The 25,000-nt window shown below is 40.9% G+C and overlaps 3 protein-coding genes across 3 annotated transcripts in view; 1 reads left to right on the forward strand and 2 right to left on the reverse strand.

Moving 5' to 3' along the window:
- Window positions 1–5,358, reverse strand: part of LOC138050655 (neuropeptide FF receptor 1-like) — a 27,457-nt gene extending 22,099 nt beyond the window's left edge. Inside the window, exons 1-2 of the mRNA XM_068896959.1 lie at window positions 5,276–5,358; window positions 4,207–4,238 (exon numbers count right to left, since the gene is read on the reverse strand). The gene's annotated coding sequence lies outside the window, so the exon portion shown is untranslated. The remainder of the gene's footprint in view (window positions 1–4,206; window positions 4,239–5,275) is intronic.
- The window catches only part of LOC138050656 (neuropeptide FF receptor 1-like), a 77,301-nt gene extending 63,729 nt beyond the window's left edge, over window positions 1–13,572 (reverse strand). The window contains exons 1-2 of the mRNA XM_068896963.1: window positions 13,554–13,572; window positions 13,076–13,120 (exon numbers count right to left, since the gene is read on the reverse strand). The gene's annotated coding sequence lies outside the window, so the exon portion shown is untranslated. The remainder of the gene's footprint in view (window positions 1–13,075; window positions 13,121–13,553) is intronic.
- A 3,087-nt stretch (window positions 13,573–16,659) lies between these two features.
- LOC138054164 (uncharacterized) overlaps window positions 16,660–25,000 on the forward strand; it is an 8,607-nt gene continuing 266 nt past the window's right edge. Inside the window, exons 1-3 of the mRNA XM_068900657.1 lie at window positions 16,660–16,991; window positions 23,455–24,310; window positions 24,667–25,000. The exon at window positions 24,667–25,000 is cut by the window's right edge and continues 266 nt beyond it. Coding sequence (XP_068756758.1) covers window positions 16,660–16,991; window positions 23,455–24,310; window positions 24,667–25,000 — 1,522 coding nt within the window. The remainder of the gene's footprint in view (window positions 16,992–23,454; window positions 24,311–24,666) is intronic.

Raw genomic sequence — 25,000 nt, forward strand, 5'->3', positions numbered from 1 at the left:
CAGCAGCAGAGGCACCTCCGGCCCTAAGGCTATGGAGACCATAGTCTTGCTTGGGAAGGCCGATGGAATCGAAAGTACTAAGCACTATCTCCCGCGCTCTAGTATAAGACAGAGGAACAGACCCGCGCAATTTATAGGTTCCGGTACTGCGAAGAAAAACGACAGGGCGAAAAATGAATTCTTCACTGTCTGCTGAAAAAGAAGCGGCCGCAAAATATCGTTGAACTAATAAATAAGGACATGTATGCTTGAAGGTCTTAGCGATAACAACCCAAGCCCCGTCCCTGTAAACGTCAGTCTTACTTCGATGAACAAAGACTCTCATAAAAGAATCTTCAAACTGAAAGTCACACCTGCGTAACTGAACCAACTCGTTAAAGCGAAAAAACCTTGCATAACCCAAAAGGCACAAAGTAAGCACACGTAAGTCAGACAAACTAGCTGAAGACGATCCATACTTAGAAACTAAAAGCTGAATAGCCTCGGGGGTCACCGGCTCTTTCTTTTTAACAGGGACACTGAGAAGCCTCTTAGCAGATTCTATTAAAGGTAACACTAACGAGGAATTACAGGGGTCGGGTAGACCTGCCAAATCGTGCACCCACTTGAGCCCATAATGGACTTCGTCAATAGTACTGCGAGAAGAAGATTCTTGAATCAAGCTAAGAAAGAAGAATGAAACGTGCACACTAGAAGTGGGAAATATAACAATTTCATTAAACTGAGAGGCCCATTTCCTCCACGTATTGAACCCCTTTTCATACTTCCTCGCGGTACTAACGGCTTTGGATTTAAGAAGAACTGCAGGTAGATCTTGAACCAGTGCCCGGAGTCGCCCGTCTTCAACCTGTTGAAAATTAGGCTGCAAGGCATCTTTGAGAACTTCTACGAGGATAAGAAGAAAAACATATGGCAAAAATACCTCAATACACGCACTGGGAGTCAATACAGCAATATGCCCCTAGCCAGATGGAAAAATATTTAAGGCCGAGTGAGCCAACTCAAAAAACCACGGTAAACAAGCCACTCGGCGAGCTAGTTTCATGCGAAACGAGGACAAATAACCCGACGAGCGGAATTAAAAACGCACGGGCCAGCATAAAGCCACTCGGCTTGAGAAAACTAAGGCCCCTTAGTGCCAATTCTGACTGCCAACACCGCGCTGTTAAACCTATCTGAACCAATGAGTGAATCTTTGTAACACCCGAGGGCAAAAATCCCTGAGGGGTCAGGAAAATGAATGTACTCAAGGACATACGGTTGAAAATGAATTGCATTTGCGAACAAGAAAGGCCAAAACACGTTAGACGGCCAATAAGGGACGACTAAAGTACCAACCGCACCACATACGAGGAGATGTTGAACCACCCTAGAAATGCAGTGGACGGGAGGGACTAGCCAATTATTCTCTCCATACCAGGAGATTGAAAAAGCGTCAACAGCTTCAGTGCCGGGTACGCGAAACCTAGAGTTGAATCTGGGAAGATGGGCGTTGGCTGCATTCGCGAACCTGTCGACTGTATGTGGGCCCCAAAGGCGGTCCAAGTGTGTAAAGAACTCGGGGGTTGTATACCAATCATCGAAGTCTACAATGTGGCTAATCGCGTCAGCACAAGCATTAAGTTCCCTGGGAACCCACTGGGGAATAAGTGTGACATTGTGAGTTCGACAAAAATAGAAAACATCAAGCGCAATAGAGTGCAATTCTGCATTAGGACTCCCTATCTCCACGACACGAACTGCCCCTTGGCTGTCAGAATGCCACTTTACACACTTACCCCGAACCGAGTCTTTGAACGCACTTAAGGCAAATTGTATAGCCTTAAGTTCTCTCCAGGTAGAACTCTTAACTGCTTCGCAAGCAGTCCACATACGGTGGGACACCTCGTTAGTGCCCACAACAAAAGCCCCGCAGGCGACGCTGCTAGCATCCGAATAGCTAAACAAAAGGGGAGCATCATAAGGCAAAATAGCTCTCGTATTAAGACTAACGATATTGTTTTTCCAGAAAAATATTTCAGAGAGGCAATCGTTATGAAGCCCGATGTTAAAACGGGAATCCCAACTGCGGCGGGATTCTATGACCTTGTAAAGGAAACGGCTTTTGAGGCGAGTCAGGTTGCCCAAAACTGGCGACATGGACATAACGTGACCTGCGATAACAGCACAATCGCGAGCCGTAACATAAGGTGCGGATAGGAGAAATTTGTCAATCAGAGCAACGAATTTACAAATACGTATATCGGTAATAGAAATGGTACCGATAACTAAGTCCCAGTTTAAACCCAACCAAACAAGCGTCTGAGTGGGGGTCCATAGTGATTTGGCGGAATTGGCAACAAACCCCGCACTGCTTAAGGATGATTGCACAAACAATGAATTTTCCTTGGCCATAGGCAGTGAGTCCCCTTTTCCGCACCCATCGTCGAGGAACGCAACAATTTTAATCCCGTTGGACCTCCAAAACTTAACGAGTGGCCTGAGACACTTGGTAAAGACATATGGGGCTGAGCTTAGACCGAACGGAAGTGATGCAAAACAAAAATACCGAACGGTACCAGAAAAAACCCAGGAGAAACCTAGAAAAGTTTGGTGATCCGGAAAAATATCAATATGGTGATATCCGGACTTGAGATCGAAACTGAAAAGGTAGTCGCCCTTATTAACGTATGATAATAAAACTCTCCAATCTTCACACCTAAACTTCTGTTTCCTAACGAAATGATTGACATGACGTAAGTCCATAATAAGCCTCTTCTTGCCTGAGGACTGTATCGAGACAGAGAGCGGATTCACGACGTGTGGAATAAAGGGTAACTCAACGACGACGTGAGTGTGGACTAATTCAGCGATAGCCGACTCCACGAAAGAAGCGTTATTAAGAGCTGACTGATTGTTAGAAAAACGCGTCTGACAAGGTGTACTAATGAATGGAATCCGATAACCAAATTTAATAATATCGATAACAAAACTGTTGGCGCAAATAGTGTGCCAATAACCTAAACAGGACCTAAGTCTACCCTTAAGTACTGGCAATGTGGAATTCTGTGTAAATTCAAATAGATTGCGATCGTAATCGAAATCGGCTAAAGTAATAGAGTCCCTTTCCCTGAAATACTCCAAATAAGAAGGATACATGTCTAACAAATGGACTAAAGCTAATATCTAACCTTGGAGAACAAGCTTTTAATCCTGTGGTCCTATTTACCTCCAATGCCCGAAAAACCAGAAGAACTAGGAAAGGACTGCCCCGAGCTCGAAGATCTGGTTTGAGGATTAACTTGACACTGAGATCTCCAATGGCCTTGCTGGCCGCAGGCGAAACAAATATCGCTTGGTCTTGGTTTTCTGAAAGCGCCAAAAGTACGAGAAAAAGGTCTGGAGGATGATGAATGTTGGTCAGCAAAGGCGGTAGTTGTGGTAGAAGATTGGGGTTGTGAATAACCTTGTTTTGATGGCTTCGCTTTCTGTTGTCGTTGGTTGCGTTTACGAAGGGTCCTCTGCTCGGCACGGCGGATACGCTTCTCGTCCTCGGACCCGCTAGCCAGCACGTCTGATAAATACTCGTTCACCAAATCCCAACCGGCGGCGGACTTGTCTGCCAGTCTGATAAGTTTGTTGCGCTTTTTGATGTCAGAGTCTAGTTCTTCCAATTGAGTTTTAACAAGGTCTAATTTTCTCTTCCCGAGAGCAACTGACGCCGACTTCACCTTTTCTGCGAGGTCGGAGTTGAATTGAAACTGTTTCTTATTACCTTCGAATCTAAATGTGATCTTGGATTCTTCTTTAAGCTTTTTGGCCACAGAATCGGTATTGCTGCACGATTCGTCTTGAATATCGCGCTTCAAGGCGCCCAACTTTTTGTCGAAATATTCCTTAAATAGAGAGAACGCGGACGCTATATCACTAGATTCTGAAGACTGGAATGGTACTGAAGCTTCGAGAGATTGAGACGAAGGTTGTTTAGGAAGCGAAGACGGCAAAAGGCCGCTGCTAGAAAAATCTGTGTTCGCTGGAATAACGTCTTCAACATCGGACATAATTTTGAGGGCGTAGGGACGGTCGTAAGACGCGAATGAATATAAATGAGGACAACTCGAATATATATAGCCTGGCGCTAATGAAGCGACAAAAAACATCATACCATGTAACACCCCAAAGAAAAGGTTACGTAACCCATGATAAATACATTTTTAAGGCATATACCTTGCGACTTGGGCACTTCCAGAATTTAGACCCTGTGTGGAAATATATCACAACAAAATTAATAATTATTATTTCATTCAGTGGCAAACTAGATACCTAATAGCTATTTTTTACTCATCCTCCCTGGGTATCAACAGCATTGTTGAAGGACATGGGTTCTACACTGACATTGTAGTGTTTTCAGTGGTTATGGATAGCATAAAATTTCAAGACATTTTTCTCCAGTTGTCGTTGTTTAATTAAGGAAAATTTTAATGAATGACAACTACTTTACTGAAATCACTGTGCACCTTTTTGTTGGTTGTGCATACCCTAAATGTTGCTGAATTTATCTAAGCCCATCCAAAGTGTAGACAATGAAGATGTCTTATTGCGTAAGAAGTGACAGCTTTCATGTAGTTGAAATTTAACTTATCATCTTCCATATTGATGCTTAAGGTATGGCAAACAACAATAACAATTATTATAGTCAATAGTAAATTTTATAGGCGCGGGAGGCGCGGTGGCCTCATGGTTAGTGCGCTCGACTCCGGATCGAGTGGTCCGGGTTCGGGGCCTGGCAGGGGACATTGTGTTGTGTTCTTGGGCAAGACACTTTACTCTCACGGTGCCTCTCTCCACCCAGGTGTATAAATGGGTACCGGCGTAATGCTGGGGGTAACCCTGCGATGGACTAGCATCCCATCCAGGGGGGAGTACAAATACTCCTAGTCGCTTCATGCTACAGAAACCGGAGATAAGCGCCGGCCTGATGAGCCTTCTGGCTCGTAAGCGGAGACTTTATAGTGTTGATAGCACATAGTTTTATAAAGCTGATAGTATATTTTAATTTTTAAAGGATTGCAACAATGATATAGCTTAACCCATTGACTCCCGGGAGTGAGAGTTAACAGATTTTACTCGTCCTAGGGCGCCTGAGTGGTTATTGGGTTAAGAGAGAAATGTTATAGACCACAGCAATGGAAATACAAATGTTTTTAAGCTACCCCAGTAGAGATTAAATTGAATTTATAGTATGTTTTGTTGACAAATAGCACTAACTGTAATTTGTAATGTTATTCATTCTTACCTCTTGTTCCTTCCTCATCTTGGATTGGAAGGCCATTGCCACTATGCAGCATCACATTGTCACCCCACTTTTTCCTCACTTTCTGTGAAATGTATCCGACATTAATGATGACATTGTCATCATTAATGTTAATGTAGGTTTGATCCAACTCTGAAAAAGTCCTTCCAGATTTGTTAGCGAGGATGATCTTGCAAGCAAAGGTAGCAGTCCCCTTTCCTTTAATGGAAAAGGGTCTGGATAGCACTTTGTATTTTGTTGGGGGCTTGTTTGTTGGTGTATAAACAAGACAGTTTTCATCTCCCACATTTCTTGATATATCTGCTTGACTTTGTCCCATCATTAGTAAGGAAGATCCATCCAAAAGGTTCGATAGGTTGGATCTACCATTTTCGTTATATATATATATATATATATATATATATATATATATATATATATATATATATATATATATATAGAAACGTGAAAACCTTATCTTTGAGTCGAAGAGTGCTCTACAATCTTGGAGCGTTATAATTACTTGCGTAGGAAAGGAAAAATTAAAACATTAAAACACTACAGATCTGTTTCGAAAGGGCCTGATGGTCCTCTCTCGTCAGGTGCATAAAACACTGCCTGGCTAACTTTCCTTTTATAAGTTGATGGTTCAAGTATTCCTTATCAAATATTTGGTTGCGTGCCGGCACGCACTCGCCAGTTCGTTCCTTTTGTTCAGGGTGCCTGCTCCTGGTTTACAGATGATGAAAAATTTTTCCGTAATGCAAAGATTACATCTCTTTGTTACGTTTGAATAAGGTCTAGCGCGAGCCAGTACTTTCCAGGTTATAGCAAATTCCGTTTTGCTGTCCTTTAGGGACCAGATGTGTTTGCTCAACTCCGTTGCGTTCCTTTTGTTCTTATACCTTGCGACTTGGGCACTTCCAAAAGGAACGCAACGGAGTTGAGCAAACACATCTGGTCCCTAAAGGACAGCAAAACGGAATTTGCTATAACCTGGAAAGTACTGGCTCGCGCCAGACCTTATTCAAACGTAACAAAGAGATGTAATCTTTGCATTACGGAAAAAATTTTCATCATCTGTAAACCGGGAGCAGGCACCCTGAACAAAAGGAACGAACTGGCGAGTGCGTGCCGGCACGCAACCAAATAAGGAATGGTAAGGAATGCTTGAACCATCAACTTATAAAAGGAAAGTTAGCCAGGCAGTGTTTTATGCACCTGACGAGAGAGGACCATCAGGCCCTTTCGAAACAGATCTGTAGTGTTTTAATGTTTTAATTTTTCCTTTCCTACGCAAGTAATTATATATATATATATATATATATATATATATTAAATAACTTATGAAGACTTCTTAAGGCAAATTGATTATAATGGAACGTCAAACGTTTCGCCGGTTAGGGCTTCATCAGTGACTGATAAGTTATTTTACAAGACAGAATATATAACCAGTAATGAACAATGATCTTTGATCAGGTTCATTAAGCCTGCTAGTGTATGGTCAGGACACGTCCAATACAACCATTCATGACGGTTTCAGTGTTTTTCTTTCTGATTTCGAGCGCTTCAATGATCTTGCGTGTCTGATGAAATCAGTAAGAAAAACACTGAAACCGTCATGAATGGTTGTATTGGACGTGTCCTGACCATACACTAGCAGGCTTAATGAACCTGATCAAAGACCATTGTTCTTTACTTGTTATATATTCTGTCTTGTAAAATAACTTATCAGTCACTGATGAAGCCCTAACCGGCGAAACGTTTGACGTTCCATTATAATCAATTTGCCTTAAGAAGTCTTCATAAGTTATTTAATATTATACGAGGCATGGCATCATCGTATTTTTCAATATATATATATATATATATATTGCTAGTGCTAATCACCCTTACTTGCAGTCGAGGACTGAATTGCGAAGGGCGCGGCTCACAACATCGGGCTGAAAGCATACAAAGGCGCCTCTGGCTGCCGCTATACAGTCCATGTTTGATGTCGGAGCACAGCACCACAGCTAGATGTCAATTAGCTGTGAGTCGATTTTGATGAGGGAGGAAAACCGGAGTACCCGGAGAAAAACCCTCGAGTCAGGTTGAGGTCGACTGAAACTCAGCCCACATGCTGGCCGAGGCCAGAATTGAATCCCGGCTCGCAGTGGTGGGAGGCCCGATAGATAACCACTAAGCCACCCTGACTCCCAAAAGGTAACAAAAGGTAACATCTCCCCATTCCTCTTTGATAAATAGAGATTCTGAAGACACCTAGAAGACAGAAACATTAAAAGCAAAAAATGTAATTCTCATGTTTTTAAGACATAGCATGGAACTCCCTTTCCTTTGCACCGCTGCAATGAAAGCAAAGACCTGCATAAAAGTCCCTCCTTGGTTACAATACACCTGACTTCTATGCCAATGAAGCAAAACAGGAAAGGTGTGAAATGGCAAATACAATTCAGTTACGAAAAAGTGAAGATAAACAAAATACGTGTAGGAATCTGTTCTCAGATCTTGTGCTCGAGTGAAAATCCGAAAATCGGGATTGTATAGTCAATATTCCAGATATCAAAATGGAAAGCCCACTGAAATATCATTTTCATAATCGAAAAAAAGAAAGAAAGAATAACCTTGATACCTACAGTACTGACGAGGGAAAAATGAAACAAGCCTTTGCTCTCTCAAGGTTCCACTTCAGCGGCGTGCTTACATGTTTTGTCATTGAGCAATCCAAACTTTTAAGACCTAAACTTAAGTGGACAAGATGAAAAATAAACCCAAACACTAACCTCAAAGGCGCTTGCTAATCTTCCAACTGTAATGTCGGCCTGTGACATGGTAAGTCTCAGTTCTTTTCCTTCTCGTGAAAACTCAAACTTTTTGGTCATCATAAGATACGGCGTTCGCTGCGTCGTTTTCCCGCTACTTTGAATGCCTTGCTCTGGGAAAGTGAGCTCACGTTAAGAACCGCGTTATGAAGAAAAATGCGCTTGGTGTTCGTCTTTGGATTGGTTCCATGGTTCGGTTACGTCAGGGAAAAGAGGAAGAATTTGAGGGTTTGGCACTAGGGTGGGCAAAATCCTTACGGAGGGTGGCACTTAACTACAGAAAGGCAATGGTTGCTAAGAAAGCGTTTTAGTCAAAGAGCCCTATTAAAAGGTTGCACGGGTGGTTCTATAAAGTAACTTTTCCAATGAAAATCTGACATCAATCAAAAGGCGAATGTGCAACTAGTCCCAGTCCTCTGCCATGCATCTCAGGGAAAAACAGGTAAAAGCTCTCTGGAAACGAACAGAAGAGGCTGTTTTTTCACTGGATGGGAATCGTCCCATCATTTTTCGTAAACCGCAGTATGGAATTCCTATTTGGACAAAAATTGGAACTGATATTTTGAAAGTGCATCAAAAGAGGTCCTTATGACGTCATAACTTTTTCGAGAAAAAAACTTTCTTTTAAAATCCATGCTACAGTCTTTGTGTCAGAATGTTCTCCTACTGTTGGGTTACAAATTTGTGAAATACAGTTAACCCGTGAAAGTCTTTAGGCATTTTCTGTTTTGGTCACGTGAGTTACCAAATATGGTTGTGAGTTGAATCTGACCTAACTATCAAATTAGTTGTCACTTCAATCAAAATTAAAAACATGTTTAGTGTTAAAGATCGTACTCCTGTTGCTCTAAAATCCATGGTAGTTTACCAATTTTCTTGTGCGGGTTGTAATTCCCGTTATATTGGCAAAACTAGTCGCCACTTTTCTACCAGGATGAAGGAACACACGGAAAGCGATAAAAACTCGCATATTTTTAAGCATTTCAACACATCTCCTTTATGTAAGAACAAATACTCCCCTTCGTGCTTTAGTATTCTGGATTCTGCCAGCAACTCAATTGATTAAAACTCAAATAAGCTTTTTATATAAATAAGATCAAGCCGGAACTTAACAAACAATTGCAGCATTACAACACGTTTCTCATGTTTTAGTTTACACCTTGATGTTTGGTGTCACGCTGCAAATAGTACGCGCTTTTGTATTACGTCATATTGCAATACCTACCTGATTACTTCACGGTAAAATAATCATACCTAGATGTAGCTCCCGTTTGTAACCCCACAAAACAATGCTTCTGCGAAAAGTACAATCGTCATTACTGTATACAGTTTACATTGATCAAACAGATCAAACACCTTTGAGCTGACATTAGTAAATAAACACAGGCCTTGCAAAGAATAACCAACTATTTTAATCAACAACTAAAACTGAAATTACACACACGGTAATCTCTTTCACAACATTTCCGTTTGACTGACAATCTTTACTCCCTCTCTCTTCAGTTTACATCAACAGCAAAAATCTATCTAATTTAAAAGTCAACCTAAAGTGTAGTAAATTCGCTTACTTGACTGCAATTTCGCAGTCAAACAAGGCAGCTTCCGACTAGACATCCATTTCCACACAAAAAGCCTATAAATGTGATGGTTGAAATATGCCAGAATCTTTTACGCCGTATTTTCACTTCCGGTGTCTTGCGTGCGCTACTTTTGATAGAAAGTTGATTCATTCAGCCGACGCGTGTCTCTTAGTTATGGCGTGTGTAACTTACGCTTATGAAAGTCCCAAAAATTACGTATTATGACTCACCTAAACTAAACGTTGGAGTCTGAAAGAACTAAGAACTGACAACAATTACAAATACATGTAAAAAATGCAACTAAAATATATATAATCTGTCTGTCTATCTGTCTGATAGGAAGCAAAGCCTGGTATACAACAGTACGGTGTCATTGGATGATGGTCAGTAAAGGAACAACGCAAGGGTTTGTGAGTGGACCTCATATCTTTAATTTGCTTTTGGACGATCTGGAAACCGACACTAAGCTAGACGATGTATCGATGGTTAAGTACGCGGACGATTCCACTATACTGGTTACCGTGAACAAAAGTTTGGACAACTCTGAGAGAGCGCTTACACAGGTTATGGATTGGACTAACAATAACTAGGAACAACGCAAGGGGTTGTAAGTGAAACTCATGTCTTCAATTTGTTTTTGGACCATCTGGAAACCGACACTAAGCTAGACGATGTATCGATGGTTAAGTACGCGGACGATTCCACTATACCGGTTACCGTGAATGAAAGTTTGGACAACTCTGAGAGAGCGCTTACACAGGTTATGGATTGGACTAACAATAACAGAATGAAATGTATGTAATACGGCTAAATGTCAGAAGCCAATTATTGGAAAGAAATGTAATAATTCAGTACACACGAAATGTTGAAATTAGGCAATATGACCGTGTAACTTTCCAATCCAACTGTAAATTTTCCGAACATGTCAAGGTCAAATTATGCGAGGCTAACACCAAATGCCTCTGTTTGTTTGTTTGGGGATTAAGGAAAGAGGGCTACCTACGGGCAGAAAGATGTCGCCGACCTTCTTTTTAAATCAATTGTGCTCTCTAAATTGCCCAATGGACTCTCGAATTATGATGCTAGCAAGGCTGACCTTGTTGTTATGGATTGCTTTCTAAAGAGATGCATAAAAGACCCTATATCTCAGACAAATTAAGTATTTATGATCTTTGGAAAAATCTGTCATAAAGCTCTACGATAAAATTCCAGAGGACGAACACCATCCGTTATATTCTTATCGACTGTAAAGGACTATTGCCAAAGGCTTCGAAAAAAGACATTTCAGTTACTTCTATAGTTAAAACTAAGTGTTTCAAACGCTGTTTTGTAAATAGGCTATGCTTCAATTATAATTTAAGAATATGATGTTATCATTCTAGTTTTTAAATAATACTCTATTTTCTATGACTTTTGTAACTTTCGATATGTATTGTATCGATTTTATTATTATTATTATTATTATTATTACTATCATTATCATTATCATTATCATTATCGTTATCGTTATCGTTATCGTTATCGTTATCGTTATCGTTATCGTTATCGTTATCGTTATCGTTATCGTTATCGTTATCGTTATCGTTATCGTTATCGTTATCGTTATCGTTATCGTTATCGTTATCGTTATCGTTATCGTTATCGTTATCGTTATCGTTATCGTTATCGTTATCGTCATCGTCATCATCATTATTATTATCATTATCATTATCATTATCATTATCATTATTTTATCATCATCATTATCATAGTCGCTAAAATCTGTAGAGGAAATTGACGTAGCGCGAAAATTAAAATTCAAGAATCCTGCAGTCTTTCAACTTGGTTGGTAAAGATTTGCAACTCGCGTCTACGATTAAACGATCGTTGGCTAACGTGATGTTCCATAGCGCCGCGCCTCTGTATCTAATCGACATCTGCGCAAATCTCGAGTTTAAAGGAAGTAAAACAACAGAGTCAGGTGTCCTAGACGGATGTATCGATGCTCTTCCACAGATTATACTGGCACCTAAAGACGATGGTAGATTATCACAACATATGGAGCCTTGTGCACCGGTTTTAACAATGCAATCTTGTATTTATAACTTTGTGGATGCTAGTTAGCAATCTTTAAGGCATCTGTATAAGATCTGTCTGATCGTAAATTTAAAATTTACCTTCAAAGATGTACTATGTACTTTTCTATTGAGTTTAATTCAATAGAATAAAGTTAAAGATTTTTGCCGGATTTTTCTTATAAGTAAGTAATCAAGTTTTATTTTATTTTGTCTTTATTTTTAACTATAATTTCATTTCATAACTTATAGGATACACCTGGTTAATGAGTTTTAAGTAGGTGTTATTTTCATCTTTCCTTAATCAACTTCACAATTTTGATAGCGTCAGTTTATAGATTTAATATCGGCTCTTTTCTTTTTCATTTCTTGGCTCGGCATGAGGGAGTCGGGGAAAGGACTAGCACTGGACTAGATACCCCCTCGCTTCCTTGCGCTCTACCCCTGAGGATTTGCGCAGCCATTTACAAGCCTGATGGTGTCGCAGTCGGCTTTTCTTTACTTTCGGGTTGTTTGGTTTTGCCTCATGGCCCCAGTATTTCAGTGTGCATGAGATTTTCTTTAGTTTTTTAAAACTACTCTTTTCATTAAGCATGAAGGTTTTTCCATATTTATTATTATTTTTTTTTTCTTTTTTGTCTGCACACTGAGTAGTTTTTTAAAGAAAGAAAAATGTTCAAATATATCTTTGAGACAATGGAGGCAGAGAAGAGAGACCCTGGGAACGAGGTTGACCGGAAGATTGATGCCTTCAACTAAGGCAACCAAGCCGCTTCTATGCCAGGAAATATTAAATATCATAGACAGACTTACATTCAATCACACAAATTTTCTAAAACGAAAAGATCAGTGTGCAAACCAAATGATGCATCACCCAGAAAATTCCCAACTGTTGCTAGACCCGCCGTAAATTTTACTCGATGCTGCACTTAGCATCAAACAGGTGTCAATTTTGCGTCTCGTTTGCTTAACTATGGCCAATGAAAACAAGCCTAGAAATGGCATATATTTCATTTTTTTACCAGACCGAAGAAACGTAGTTCAAAGGCAACGGAAATCTGTCCAAAACCTGCCCGCCTATAGTGACACAGGGTTTTTTTTCCGAGAATCCACTATGTCCTGTCCACTCCTTTCTTTATGATACATAACTTTCTATGAAACTAGAACCCATGAGATCTGTTCCCTATCCTAACAAGATGGTAAGCAAAACTTCGACGGTTGGAGCAAACAGCAGGAGCGCAACTTTAATTTATGAAGCAAACCGGTTAAATACTGCTAGGAGATACCCCCTATCGTCCAGCAATGCAAGAGATAAGTTCTCCGATAACATTTAACGTTGGTACATACCAAATGCTCAAATTCTCTGGCTTTTCCTTGTGAAGTCGAAAGAAACTGCCGCGAGAAAATAAAATGAAACCGTGCCTCAGTCATTTGCTTCTCGGAAAAGTCTTGCCTTTAAAAACAATGACTTATTATGACGCATTATAGTAACCAAGAAACCTCCGACGTCTTTATCTACATCTACATCTAGGTTTTACCAACTTAAGTGTTCGACTTTAAAAAGTCACTGTTATTGGAAGTTATATATACATGGTCAAATTGCTTGTACCTCAATACGTATTGGCCTTGTCTTCTTATTTCACTCAACCTCTGGTTTTCAAATTAAGATAAGGATAATTTATCTGATTTTTAGTAGCCTAGACAGATATTTAGGCGACCTCACAAGGCAAGCCACAAACATGACGAAATATATAAGGATCTGGAGTAATAAAATGCATCACAACAATTTCATCGAAGGAAGAGTAGCCGAGTAAATTAAAATTACCTCACAAACTACTGTTTTTGGTACGTGTTTATCCTCTTCAAATCCCAAACAACTTGACAAATTATCAGCCCCGGAAAGAAACACTGCATTGTATTTATTTTTTAAATAGCCTCTTTCATTTTTTGCAAATAATTGTTGCATAAATTAAATTTGGTCAAGACGAAAAATTCACCTAAATGGGCAGCAGGTCGTTTCGCTCCTTTTTCGGGGGAGAGAAACGATCGTCGGAAATACGTCTGCGTTCGTAGCTTAACGACTACTTCGCTCTCTTTTGTCGTGTTCTTGTCAGCGTTGCTTACTTGGTGTAGGCAACTGCATTTCAGAAATCAGTGGTACGACTGTTATTGGTGTGATGGTTGCACCGCCGGTGAGAGTGGGGGATTGGGTTCCATGATTTATGGGGCTGAAGGACGTGTCGAACCCAAAGAGGACTAAGTGTCCCTTTTGTTCTCTCGCTGGTTCATTGTGTTAACAGATTTAAGTGCAAAACGGGAATTTGCCTCCCAAGAATTGTCTGTATATTGGACCTTAGTGTCATTAAGGTTAGCTATTCGGCAGCTCACGGCGGAAGCATGTTTCGGAAGGAGACTTACGGCATTGCTGTAGTCGGCGAAGATGTCTTCTTTGGGCAAATGTTTGCTATCTCTTGTGTTACTTGTGTTTCCAAATCTTGTAACCGACGCCAAACGCAACTTCTCTCCTCAAGAGCATGTCCACTGACCTTACCCACATAAAACTGTAATTTATGCAAAGTTGAAAGTACCAATTTGGAGGATTTGCCAGACTTTAACCTTTTTTTTATTTTAGTTTTGCGGACTTCACCTCAGGCGAGGAAGTTGAGACGGTGACTGAAGAATGTTCCTACCTCAAAATCGCTGGATTTTCACGAAGCCATGGACATTTTTGAACGCGACAAGTGTATTTGGTCGCATTTTGATTCTTGAACTGAAATTTTCAAATTATGCAAGTTAGTGGCGTGATTGTCAAAGCAACAATTTTAACATTCAATCTCGCTATTCAAAACGTTTACATTGTCTATTTGATCAGAGAATTGCCAAATTTACTGATCAAATAAACAATGCAAATGTCTGAATTGCCAAATTGAATGTTGAAATTAAATAATTACATGATTAAATTACAAGCTACAGATTTGGATCAAAGAACAACAAGTTTGATTTTTGGCTGAAATACCCATAGAATTTCTACCTTTTCATGTAATGATTAATTCCTGCCGCAAAAGTCGCATTTTTATAAACGGCTATTAATTGCTATATGGCCATGATCGGGTGAGACTAATGAGAAGAACCGCAGACCGCGGAACCGCGGAACATAAAGAAATGACTGTTTTGTTTGAAACCCCATGATAAAAACGATGCGATTAACATTAATATTGGTTAAATATCGACTGTATCCGCTGATTACCACTTTTCAGGTGCAATTTCTAGCTATGATCTGCGTATTTGCACCATCTCATTCACGTTCGCTTATTAACTGATGGATTGCGTGACAAGTCACAATAACAATGACCAACTGCTAGAGGTGGTGAATGGTAAAATCCGAGACTCGCCGACACGCCGAGAGCCTAGTTAAAAATCCGAGCCCGAGACTCCTTAGTAAAAAGTTTCGAGACTCAAAAAAAGTAAAAACAAACCATGCAAAAACGAAACTTCGAGACTTAACAAAAACGCTTTCGAGATTCCAAGATCCTGCCAAAATTGTCCGGTTTCCCTATGGCGTCAGATTGGGGACAAAATAAGAATTTACATTTTGTGGCTTCGAAAGGTCCTACACACGTCGATACCTCTTCTTCAGGTCGTTGATTTCGTTTCTTTGTGGCTTCGTTTTCGTGGTTGGGTCGTGATGCTCTGTTCCTATCGTCGTTCTCTTCTCTTCGTGCCGTCGTATTGCGTTGTTGGTGTCGTCATGTTGCCCGTTTTGTCGCACTGCGTTCTTCGTGTCGTCGATTTGCTTGTTTCGTCATATTCCTGTCTTCTTGTCGTCGTGTTGCTTTCTTTGTGTCGTCGTGTTGTCAATTTCGCTGTGTTCTTCAATTCGTCGACGGCTGCCTAAATAAGTCAACGGTGAGTCAATGTTTCCCGCCAATTTTGCCCAAATGGTCGCCCAAATGATGATAACAAAATGATGACAAGGAACCAAGTTGTTTCCATTTTAAAAGAAGCAATAGCAAAGATTAAAAATGATGATAAAGGTATCCATCAACAGAAATCAACGCTTTCCGCGATGTCGCACAGTCCTTTTTGGAGGCTGTGGAGCGAGATTTGAAGTAAGTTACCGAAAACTTGTACTCGATAAAATGCGCTATTAAACCAGACAAGGATCGACCGGATGGAACCCAACCAGATAATTTTGACGAAACGGCTGGTAAAGAAGACGTAAGCTTTCTAATTTTGGTTTCATTGTGGTTACAGGAGGGCCTTCCCTTCTCTTTCTGGAGGAGGGAGAAGAATGCGCGCACAGAAAGGAAGAGAAAAAGGAAAAGGGAAACTTGGGATTATGATTCAACCTGAAAAATTTCTGCGTGTTGTCAACTTAGAACAAGATAAGACTCCATCCCAAGAATCCGGCGTTAGCTGCATTAAAAGAGACAGGACTACGAAGAAGGAGAAGAGTGTTTTTTTCCAAACAAAAGTGGGAAATTTGAACATTTCAAATCTGTTCTTGAAAGTGACTATGAGAAGATGGTATCTTCGAAGTAATGCAAGCCGGGAATCAGGGGGAACGTCAAGACCACTTAGCCTAATTTTGATGCCATACAATGGATACACCATCCCATACATAAAAGATTTTGTGGACGGAAGCAGTTTGTGTAAAAAGCAAACATTTTGATAAGGGAATGTTCAGTGGAAAGAATGGGTTTATTGTTTTCCTTGAACTTTTAGGCCCTCTAGTGACGAAACAAAACACGGCCGCGCAATTTTCGCATAAGCATGAAAACATCACTGAAATAAACAAGTTCATGGTTACACGAGACATTGCAAGTTTCCTTGCCAAAATAGCCATAAACTCAGTTTTCCAAATTTATCCCAAGAGAAAAGTAGAAGATAAGAGAGGAACGTAATATGCTTTGCCAAAGCAAATACAATATATGTCGTCCCCATACATAACCTACCTACCAGGAAATGGTGACTTACCGCTGACTACTTTATGCAGCCGTCGACGAATTGAAGAACACGGCGAAATTGACAACACGACGACACAAAGAAAGCAACACGACGACAAGAAGACAGGAATACGACGAAACAAGCAAATCGACGACACGAAGAACGCAGTGCGACAAAACGGGCAACATGACGACACCAACAAAGCAATACGACGGCACGAAGAGAAGACAACGACGATAGGAACAGATCTAGAGCATCACGACCCAACCACGAAAACGAAGCCACGAAGAAACGAAATGAACGACCTGAAGAAGAGGTATCGACGTGTGTAGGACCTTTCGAAGCCACAAAATGTAAATTCCTATTTTGTCCCCAATCTGACGCCATAGGGAAACCAGGACAATTTTGGCAGGATCTTGGAATCTCGAAAGCGTTTTTGTTAAGTCTCGAAGTTTCCTTTTTGCATGGTTTGTTTTTACTTTTTTTGAGTGTCGAAACTTTTTACTAAGAGAAGACAACTACGATAGGAACAGGAACACGGCAGAATTGATATCTAACACGACGACACGAAGAACCCAATACGACTAAACGGGCAACATGACGACACCAACAGAGCAACACGACTTCACGAAGAGAAGACAACAACGATAAGAACAGAGCATCACGACCCAACCACGAAAACGACGTCACGAAGAAACGAAATCAATTACCTGAAGAAGAGGTATCGACGTGTGTAGGACCTTTTGACGCAACGAAATGTAAAGTCCTTTTTTGTCCCCAATATGACGCCATACGTCCCTGCTTCCGGTGATTATTTGTTGTTGTTTTTTTACAAGGGTATTCCGACATAAGACTTAATATGCCGTAAACATGAATGGAAGAAGGAACGTATCGTTGCTTCGCCTACATATTTTTGCCTGAGTGTAAAAGTTGATATTTTGAAAAATTCACTTTATGTGATTTTGCTCGGCGATAAGTAAATGTAGCGTTCACTCTCACGTTTCTGAGCAATACACCGAATTTATAAATGGCGGCCAGTCATGACATCGAGGCGTTTTAGGATACACACGCCTTATTTTCGAAGGAGGAAAGGAGAAAATGAACGATCGACGTGCGAAAAGTTACATTCCTGGTTCTTCTTTAAGTGGGAGAAGGTCATCGGTATTAAAAAAATGATGAGCTACGGTTTTGGCTGAAATGTTGGAACGATTCTGCTTAAAGATTAAATTGTAAAGACGTAAATTTTTAACTTTAGTAAGTTTACATCGTTCGATCCGGCGTAGTTGCGTGAAATCAAGTCATCTGTTTGAAGAAATTAAAAAAATGCTCTTGTTTTTCTTTTTGTTGCTATTGCCTTTTTAAGAGTCGAAGAATACATCATTCAAGGGAAAGACAGTTTTCTTATGGATCCGGATTCGAATTTGTTGTACACAGCGAAAATTTGCCAAGTAGGGTGCGAGTTGTGCTGTTGTTGATTCAAACTCTGGTGAGGTTTGAAGCTTACTAATGTATGCCTCAGGATTTTGCTCCCGCATCACTGATTAAATCTTGTGTACCTCCACTTCCAAACAAGGAAAATTTACAAATTTTAAGCGTAAGAGCCAAAGAGTGTTTACAATAACCGGCCTTAGCCGCCACCCATGAACAAGCAGAGTTCCACAACATCTCCAGATGCAATACACATTACTATCTTATTATCTTCACACAGAAAACTTGAGTTTGCAAACTCAAGTTTAACAAACTCAAGTTGGAGTGTGTAAACGGCACAAAAACAGTCGGCAAACACGTTGGCAACTTGTCTCTATTTTTTCCAATAGTTTGCCAACATGTTTAACAACTGTTGTTGTGTCTTTCACACACACCAACTTGAGTTTGCCAACACGAGTTTGCAAACTAGTTTGCTGTGTGAAGGCTGCTTTAAAATTATTGGTTCGTCATTTTTCTGCATGAAGCAGTGATAGCACTTACAGCAAAAACAAAAAGGGCTTGTCGTCGCTAGTACATTCTATTCTTAAGATACTCGTCCTCCTAGGTTCATAGGTTTCTTTATTTCTACAGATAAAACAATACAAATTCCTAATACATGTCACAGAAATGTGGAGTGGAGATGTGTGAGCAAAAACCCACAGGGTTAGTAGTCTTTGCACACCTAATCTAGCATTCATACAACGTATTAATATTAATATATAATATTAAATAGCAGGCAGACGTGATAGACTACGTTGAGCAAACCAAGAAATAAAATAAAATAGACTGCAATTAGGTTAATTAATAAGTTTGAGTTAGAAAGTGGCAAACAAAACTGACGAAATAAAGCAAAACAATGACACAGTGCAACTATAGCTAAACAAGATGTCATTCTCAGGCTTTGGGTGTAAACAAATGAACTTTAAGCTCATTTCTAAAGCTCTGGAGAGAGGAAGCATTTTTTGTATGTTAAGGTACTTTATTCTAATTATCGGCTGTGGCAAATCTAACTGAATTTGCCAGAAGTAGTTCTTGGCCGAGGTATAAACAGATTTTGGTTTGATCTTGCACATGTACAATATCGATGGGCCTCTCTGATGTTTGTGAAATAGGAGTCATTAAATATCAGGAAGCAAGTTATTTTGATGTTTGTATACAAGCTCACCCATTTGTAATTTAGTAATTTGAAATATGTTCAGTATACCTAATCTAGTAAACAGGGGTCTGCCATGATCTCACCAGTCTTATTGTGTTATAATCCTTAGTACTCTTTTCTGTAGCAGTTGTAAACAGTTTAATTTAGTAAGGTATTGTACTGTCCCCAAGAGACAGTGCAATACGACAGATGTGAATAAATTAAACTATAATATAAACATTTAAAAATATTCAAGGTACAACTACCAACTTTGTAAATAATACCAACACATAGATCTTCAAGAGATTTCCCCCTCTTTCAGCTGGTTGGGACAAAATGGTGCTTTCCAACCGCTTTCCCTATTAAACTTCTTCATTTCTGCCTCGTAAAAAGCGGCATTTTCTCGACCAGGGAGCACCTATTTTGCCTCAGTTTTTTATAAGAAAGCTCACCAGAGTTTGAGTAAACAACAGCACAAATCGCACCCTGCTTGGCAAAGTTTCGCTTTTTGTACAACAAATCCGGATCCAAATTAATAAGAAAACTGTCTTTCCCTTGAATAATGTATTCTTCGACTCTTAAAAAAGCAATAGCAACAAAAAGAAAAACAAGAGCTCTTTTTAATTTCTTCAAACAGATGACTCGATTTTACACAATTATGCCATAAGCCTAAGCCGGATCGAACTATGTAAGCTTACTAAAGGTTAAAATTTACCTCTTTACAATTTGATCTTTAAGCATAATCGTTCAAACATTTCAGCCACAACCGTAGCTCATCATTCCTTAATACCGATGGCCTTCTGGCACTTAAACTAAAAGAAGAACCAGGAATGTAATTTTCCGCACGTCGATCGTTCATTTTCTCCTTCCCTCCTCAAAAATACTGCATGTTTATCCCAAAACGCCTCGGTGTCATGTTTGGCCGCTAACTCGACCCAGGTTGGCCGCCATTTATGAATTCGGTGTATGCCTTGGCCAAGATCAAGGCAACCATCCCACCACCAAACGCGCCACGCACCAAATTATCCTTTTAACCACAAGCGATTGTTCAAAACAGTGGTAGTTATAGCTGGCAATCCGCCGTTGTCCTGAAGTCAAATACACGCCGTAAAACTAAAGAAAGTAATACAAACATAGAAGGCAAACGAACTAGTGATTACCGGCCGAAGCCAGTCTCACCAGTAAATTCAAAAACAACCTTATACAGACCCAACTAACGACACGAAAAAGATTAGGAAAACTGGAAGCATACTGCGGCAAGGTACAAAAAAGCTATAAACCAAAATGACAATTGACAGGCAGGAAACGGCATCACGTGACCTGTATGTTGAGGGGAAAAAGTGCTCAAACCAAGCGAGATCGTCTTTTTGGAGCTTTTAAATGTGAATTGTTACGCAATCCACGAGATAATCGTCTAACTTGAATCAGATGGCGCAAATACACGGATATCAGCTAGAAATGGCCCCTGAAACGCGATAATCGAAGGTTTCAGTCGTTACTCAACAAAAATTAATGTAAATCTCATGGTTTTAACAAATGGTTTCAATAAAACAGTCATTTTCAAGGTTCCGCAGTTTCCGCGGTTCCACACTTTGCAGTTCTTCAAATTAGTCTTACCCGCCATGATCCTTCATCTGTTTCCTAAGTCTCTTTTTTTTTGCCAATATTCAAAGGATTGATTCTGAAAAGAAACGGCAAGTTCAATGCACGACGTCGATAGAATGCATCTATTCACGAAAGCAAGTTGCGTACATGGTAAATGATTGTGAATTCACAATTGAATTTGAGGAAAATTTCCAAATCCCTTTCCACGATATTCTTGTTAAACGCAATCAACACAATTTCTCTACATAATTCTCGTGCCCCGACTGACTGCCCCGGGGTCTCCGAGGATGGTTTCAGGCCGGAGGTCGGAGGTTTCGTCCAGTGGTTTCCCATTCCATGTCCAGTACTTGGATGCCAATATCTGAGGGGTTTCTTCTATTTTTACTATTTTATTTTTTTAAACTTTCATTTCAAAGAGAACTTAAGTGAACTCCAGCCTTGCCGGGGAAACTGATTCTTGGGTTCCAGAAACACTGGAAACAGTGTTTCTAAGTTTTATATTTTGTCACCTGGACTGAGGTCCGATTCCTTAGCGTTGCTCTTCTTGTCTGCATACACCTTTGCTTTTGCCTTTATTCCACTGTCTCAGTCAAGCACCTCGCTTGCTATCCCTTTCTCTCTCAATTCTGGCATTTTTGTTCGCAATTTCCTGCTTCAGCTTGTGCAATTCTCATCCTTTTCAAAGAGGTTTGTTTCGTCTTTGACCTCCCCATTCGCTTAGGGCCCTAAAGGAGTGGTCTCCCGGTGCATTACACCAGATCTTCCAGGTATCGCTCAAACACACCTGAAAATGGTCCATTATCACTGGTCACTGACAGTGGCAAACCATGGGTTGTGAAAATCTCCTTCAAAGGTTCAATAATCGCGGATGTTGTGGACCGTATTATTCTAATCTCATAAAATCTGCTTAAGTAATCAACTTCGACTAGAACAGAGTCTCCGGATAATAGTGGACCTAACAAATCAAAGGCCAGGTATTGCCATGGGCCTCTTGGTAAAAGGGGTGATTTGATCGGCTCTGAGTTGACTGGGCGGCTTACCAGTTGGCACCCATGACATTTTTTTGCAAAACCTCTCAGCTTGTCTGTCAATTCCAGGCCACCATACGTTTGACCGCAATCTTTGCCTGTTTTGCAGACACTTGTACCACCTATTTGATAGCTTCAAAGGGATTCGTCTATAACCCGCTTTTCAAATATGATTCATCATGAGTTGATTTGATCGGCTCTGGGTTGACTGGGCAGTCTTTGCTTTTAACATCCTCGCATGGACTGCTACCGTAGAGCCGTAGACGAGTACAGTGTGCTAATGGAAGGTCCGCTGTCATCTTTCCTGGTGATGTGTCAACTATACGGGGTTGTAAGGTTTAATACCCGTGGTACTGGAACACCTTGTGAGTTATGTTCCGGCTGGACTTGCTCCTTAAACTGCTGGAGAACAGTGAAATACCATCAGGTGCTGTCATTTCTGGTAGGGGTAGTTAACTCAAAGGTCTCCCCCAGGCTGGGCATTCTGCACTTGAACTCTTCACCCTCATCACCTTCAGTTCCATCATGGAAACGATATCCTTCCTTTTTTCTACATAAATCCGGAAATAAGTCGTGCAGGGCTAATCCCCCGTAAAGACTACTAGGACCGGATAGAAACGATTCTTAGCAAATCACCTGACTCCGAAAATTACAAGAAAACTTCGAAAACGACGGAATGCAGCAGGGCGACAGTCTACTACTGATTTCATGACGGGCCAGTGGGAACTCGGCACACCATCACGAACCGTTGGTCCTGATTATCGTTGCTTGTCTGCCTTCAAAACCCTTGTCATCTCAACATATAATGTACGTATACTTTTTCAGACAGGAAAGTAGCATCAGCTGTTCACAGCCTGTCCTGATGTTGGTATCGACATCATCGGCATCCAAGAGCACAGGCTAATCACCACCTGCCCAACAGAAGAACTTTGGTCTGAGGACAGGAACTGGGTGTTTATTTATGGATCTGCCACTAATCAAAGAATAGGTGGTATTGGTTTTGTCATCTCCAAGTCAATCTATAAGTGCATCCAGAAGGTCGAGGTCATCTCAAAAAGAATCCTCCATGCAAAATTCCACGGGAATCCCACGCTTTCCACTACTGTGTATGTTCCAACAGAATGTGGCCCAACAACAGTTAAGGACGACTTCTACACTTCCCTTGCAGAACATCTAGAGTAACTCAAGAGACGTGACATCAATCTTGTTGCTGGGGATTTTAAAGCCAGAATAGGTACAGACAGTCATCATACTCATCCTGAAGTTGTCGGGAGGTACTGTTACCATGATCAGACAAATGATAATGGTGAGAGATTGGTCAACTTGTGCTTGGAGCACAACTTTCGTCCAGCACAGTCTACATTTCCCCATTCGCATGGTAGGCTGTCCACTTGGAATCACCCTGCACGTTCAAAACACCAGCTTGACCACATTTTCATCAACAGCAAGTGGGTCAACTCTCTGCGCAACTGTCGGGCCTACAACTCCGTTGAAGTGGACTCCGATCATCGTATCGTAAGCATCCATCCTTAGCTTCTTACTAGCTTAAGATCAAATAAGAAGACAACGTGCAAAAGACCAAAGTTCAACTGGAAAAAGTTGCAGAATCCAGACATTAAGGATGAGTTCCAGCACGAATTATCCAATCGGTTAGAATCACTGGCTTTGGATGACCAACCTATAGATTTATCAGAGCGGTACGAGTCTTTAGAGACCACAGAAAGAGATGTGGCAGAGGACGTCCTTGGAAAGCAGGAAACTCATGGCTTGCCTAGCTGGTTGTCTGAAGAAACCACCAGACTCAAAATACAAAGAGATGAGGCTAAGAAGAGATTCCAACCCACAAAGGCTCCTCAAGCAAGAGCAAGGTGGAAGAACCTTACCACCAGACTGAATGACTCCTACAAAGTAGATAAGACTGCTGTACTTAACAAACAAATGAAAGATATGCGTTTAGCTGAAGAGAGAGGTCATTATACAACCACTTGGAATATAATCCATTCATTGTCGGGGTGCAACATCAAAACCAACGTCAAGGTGAAACTGAGGAATGGCGACCCACCCGAGAATGAAGAACATCTTCTTGAGGAGAGGAAGGACTACTTCAGTTCACTTTTGAACAATGACAGTGGCTTCACTCCATCAGACCTACCTCCTCCGGCAAGTAATGATCTCCCCATCTGCAATGATCCTCCCACCCGTGAAGAAACAGCTAAAGCAATTGCAGCCATGAAAACCAACAAAGCTGCTGGCCTTGATTGCGCAATTACTGTAGAGGCTCTTCAAGGAGGTGGTGACCAGATGATTGATATTATCCATGCCTTCTGCTTGGAGGTGTACACAAACATGTCGCCTCCTAAACAGTGGGTGACAATTGCATCATCCCACTGCCGAAGAAGGGTGATCTGTCTCTAATGACAAACTACAGCTTCCAAGGTTTATGACAAAATTCTCCTTAACCGAATTCGACCTCACTTAGACCCTCTGCTACAAAAGAACCAGGCAGGTTTTCGTCCAGGCTGCAGCAAAATCCATAGTCTGCGAAGAATCATGGAAGGCTTTAGAGACCACCCATTTCCATTGATTGTCACCATTGTGGATGTCAAGAAGGCCTTCGACTCCATCAATAGGTCTGCGATGTTCTCTGTTTTACGTCACTATGGCATCCCAGAAACCTTGGTCAACGCAATCTAGGTGCTGTATACCAACTCTAGCACGTCAGTGATGGTTGATGGAAGTATCTCCAAACCATTTAGGTTAGGATTACCACAGGAGTGCTTCAGGGTGATGTATTGGCGCCTTTTCTTTTTATTATCTTGGTGGACTACCTACTGCTGAGGTCTTCAGATGGTGACTCTGGAGTTTTGACGTGCCCACTTAAATCAAGAAGGTACCCAGCAAAAGTCTTCAATGACTTGGACTTTACAGATGACATCGCCTTGCTTGAGTCCTCCATTTCTCGTGCCCAGTCCCAGCTAACCAGAACTGCCAGTGCTGCTGCTGACCTTGGACTTGTCATCAGTGCTCCCAAGACAGAGTATATAGTGATCAACTGCTGTCCACAGCCTCCACTAGAAGTATATGGTAGTA

The sequence above is a fragment of the Montipora capricornis genome, chromosome 6 (assembly GCF_036669925.1).
Source record: "Montipora capricornis isolate CH-2021 chromosome 6, ASM3666992v2, whole genome shotgun sequence".
In the NCBI taxonomy this organism is placed as follows: Eukaryota; Metazoa; Cnidaria; class Anthozoa; order Scleractinia; family Acroporidae; genus Montipora; species Montipora capricornis.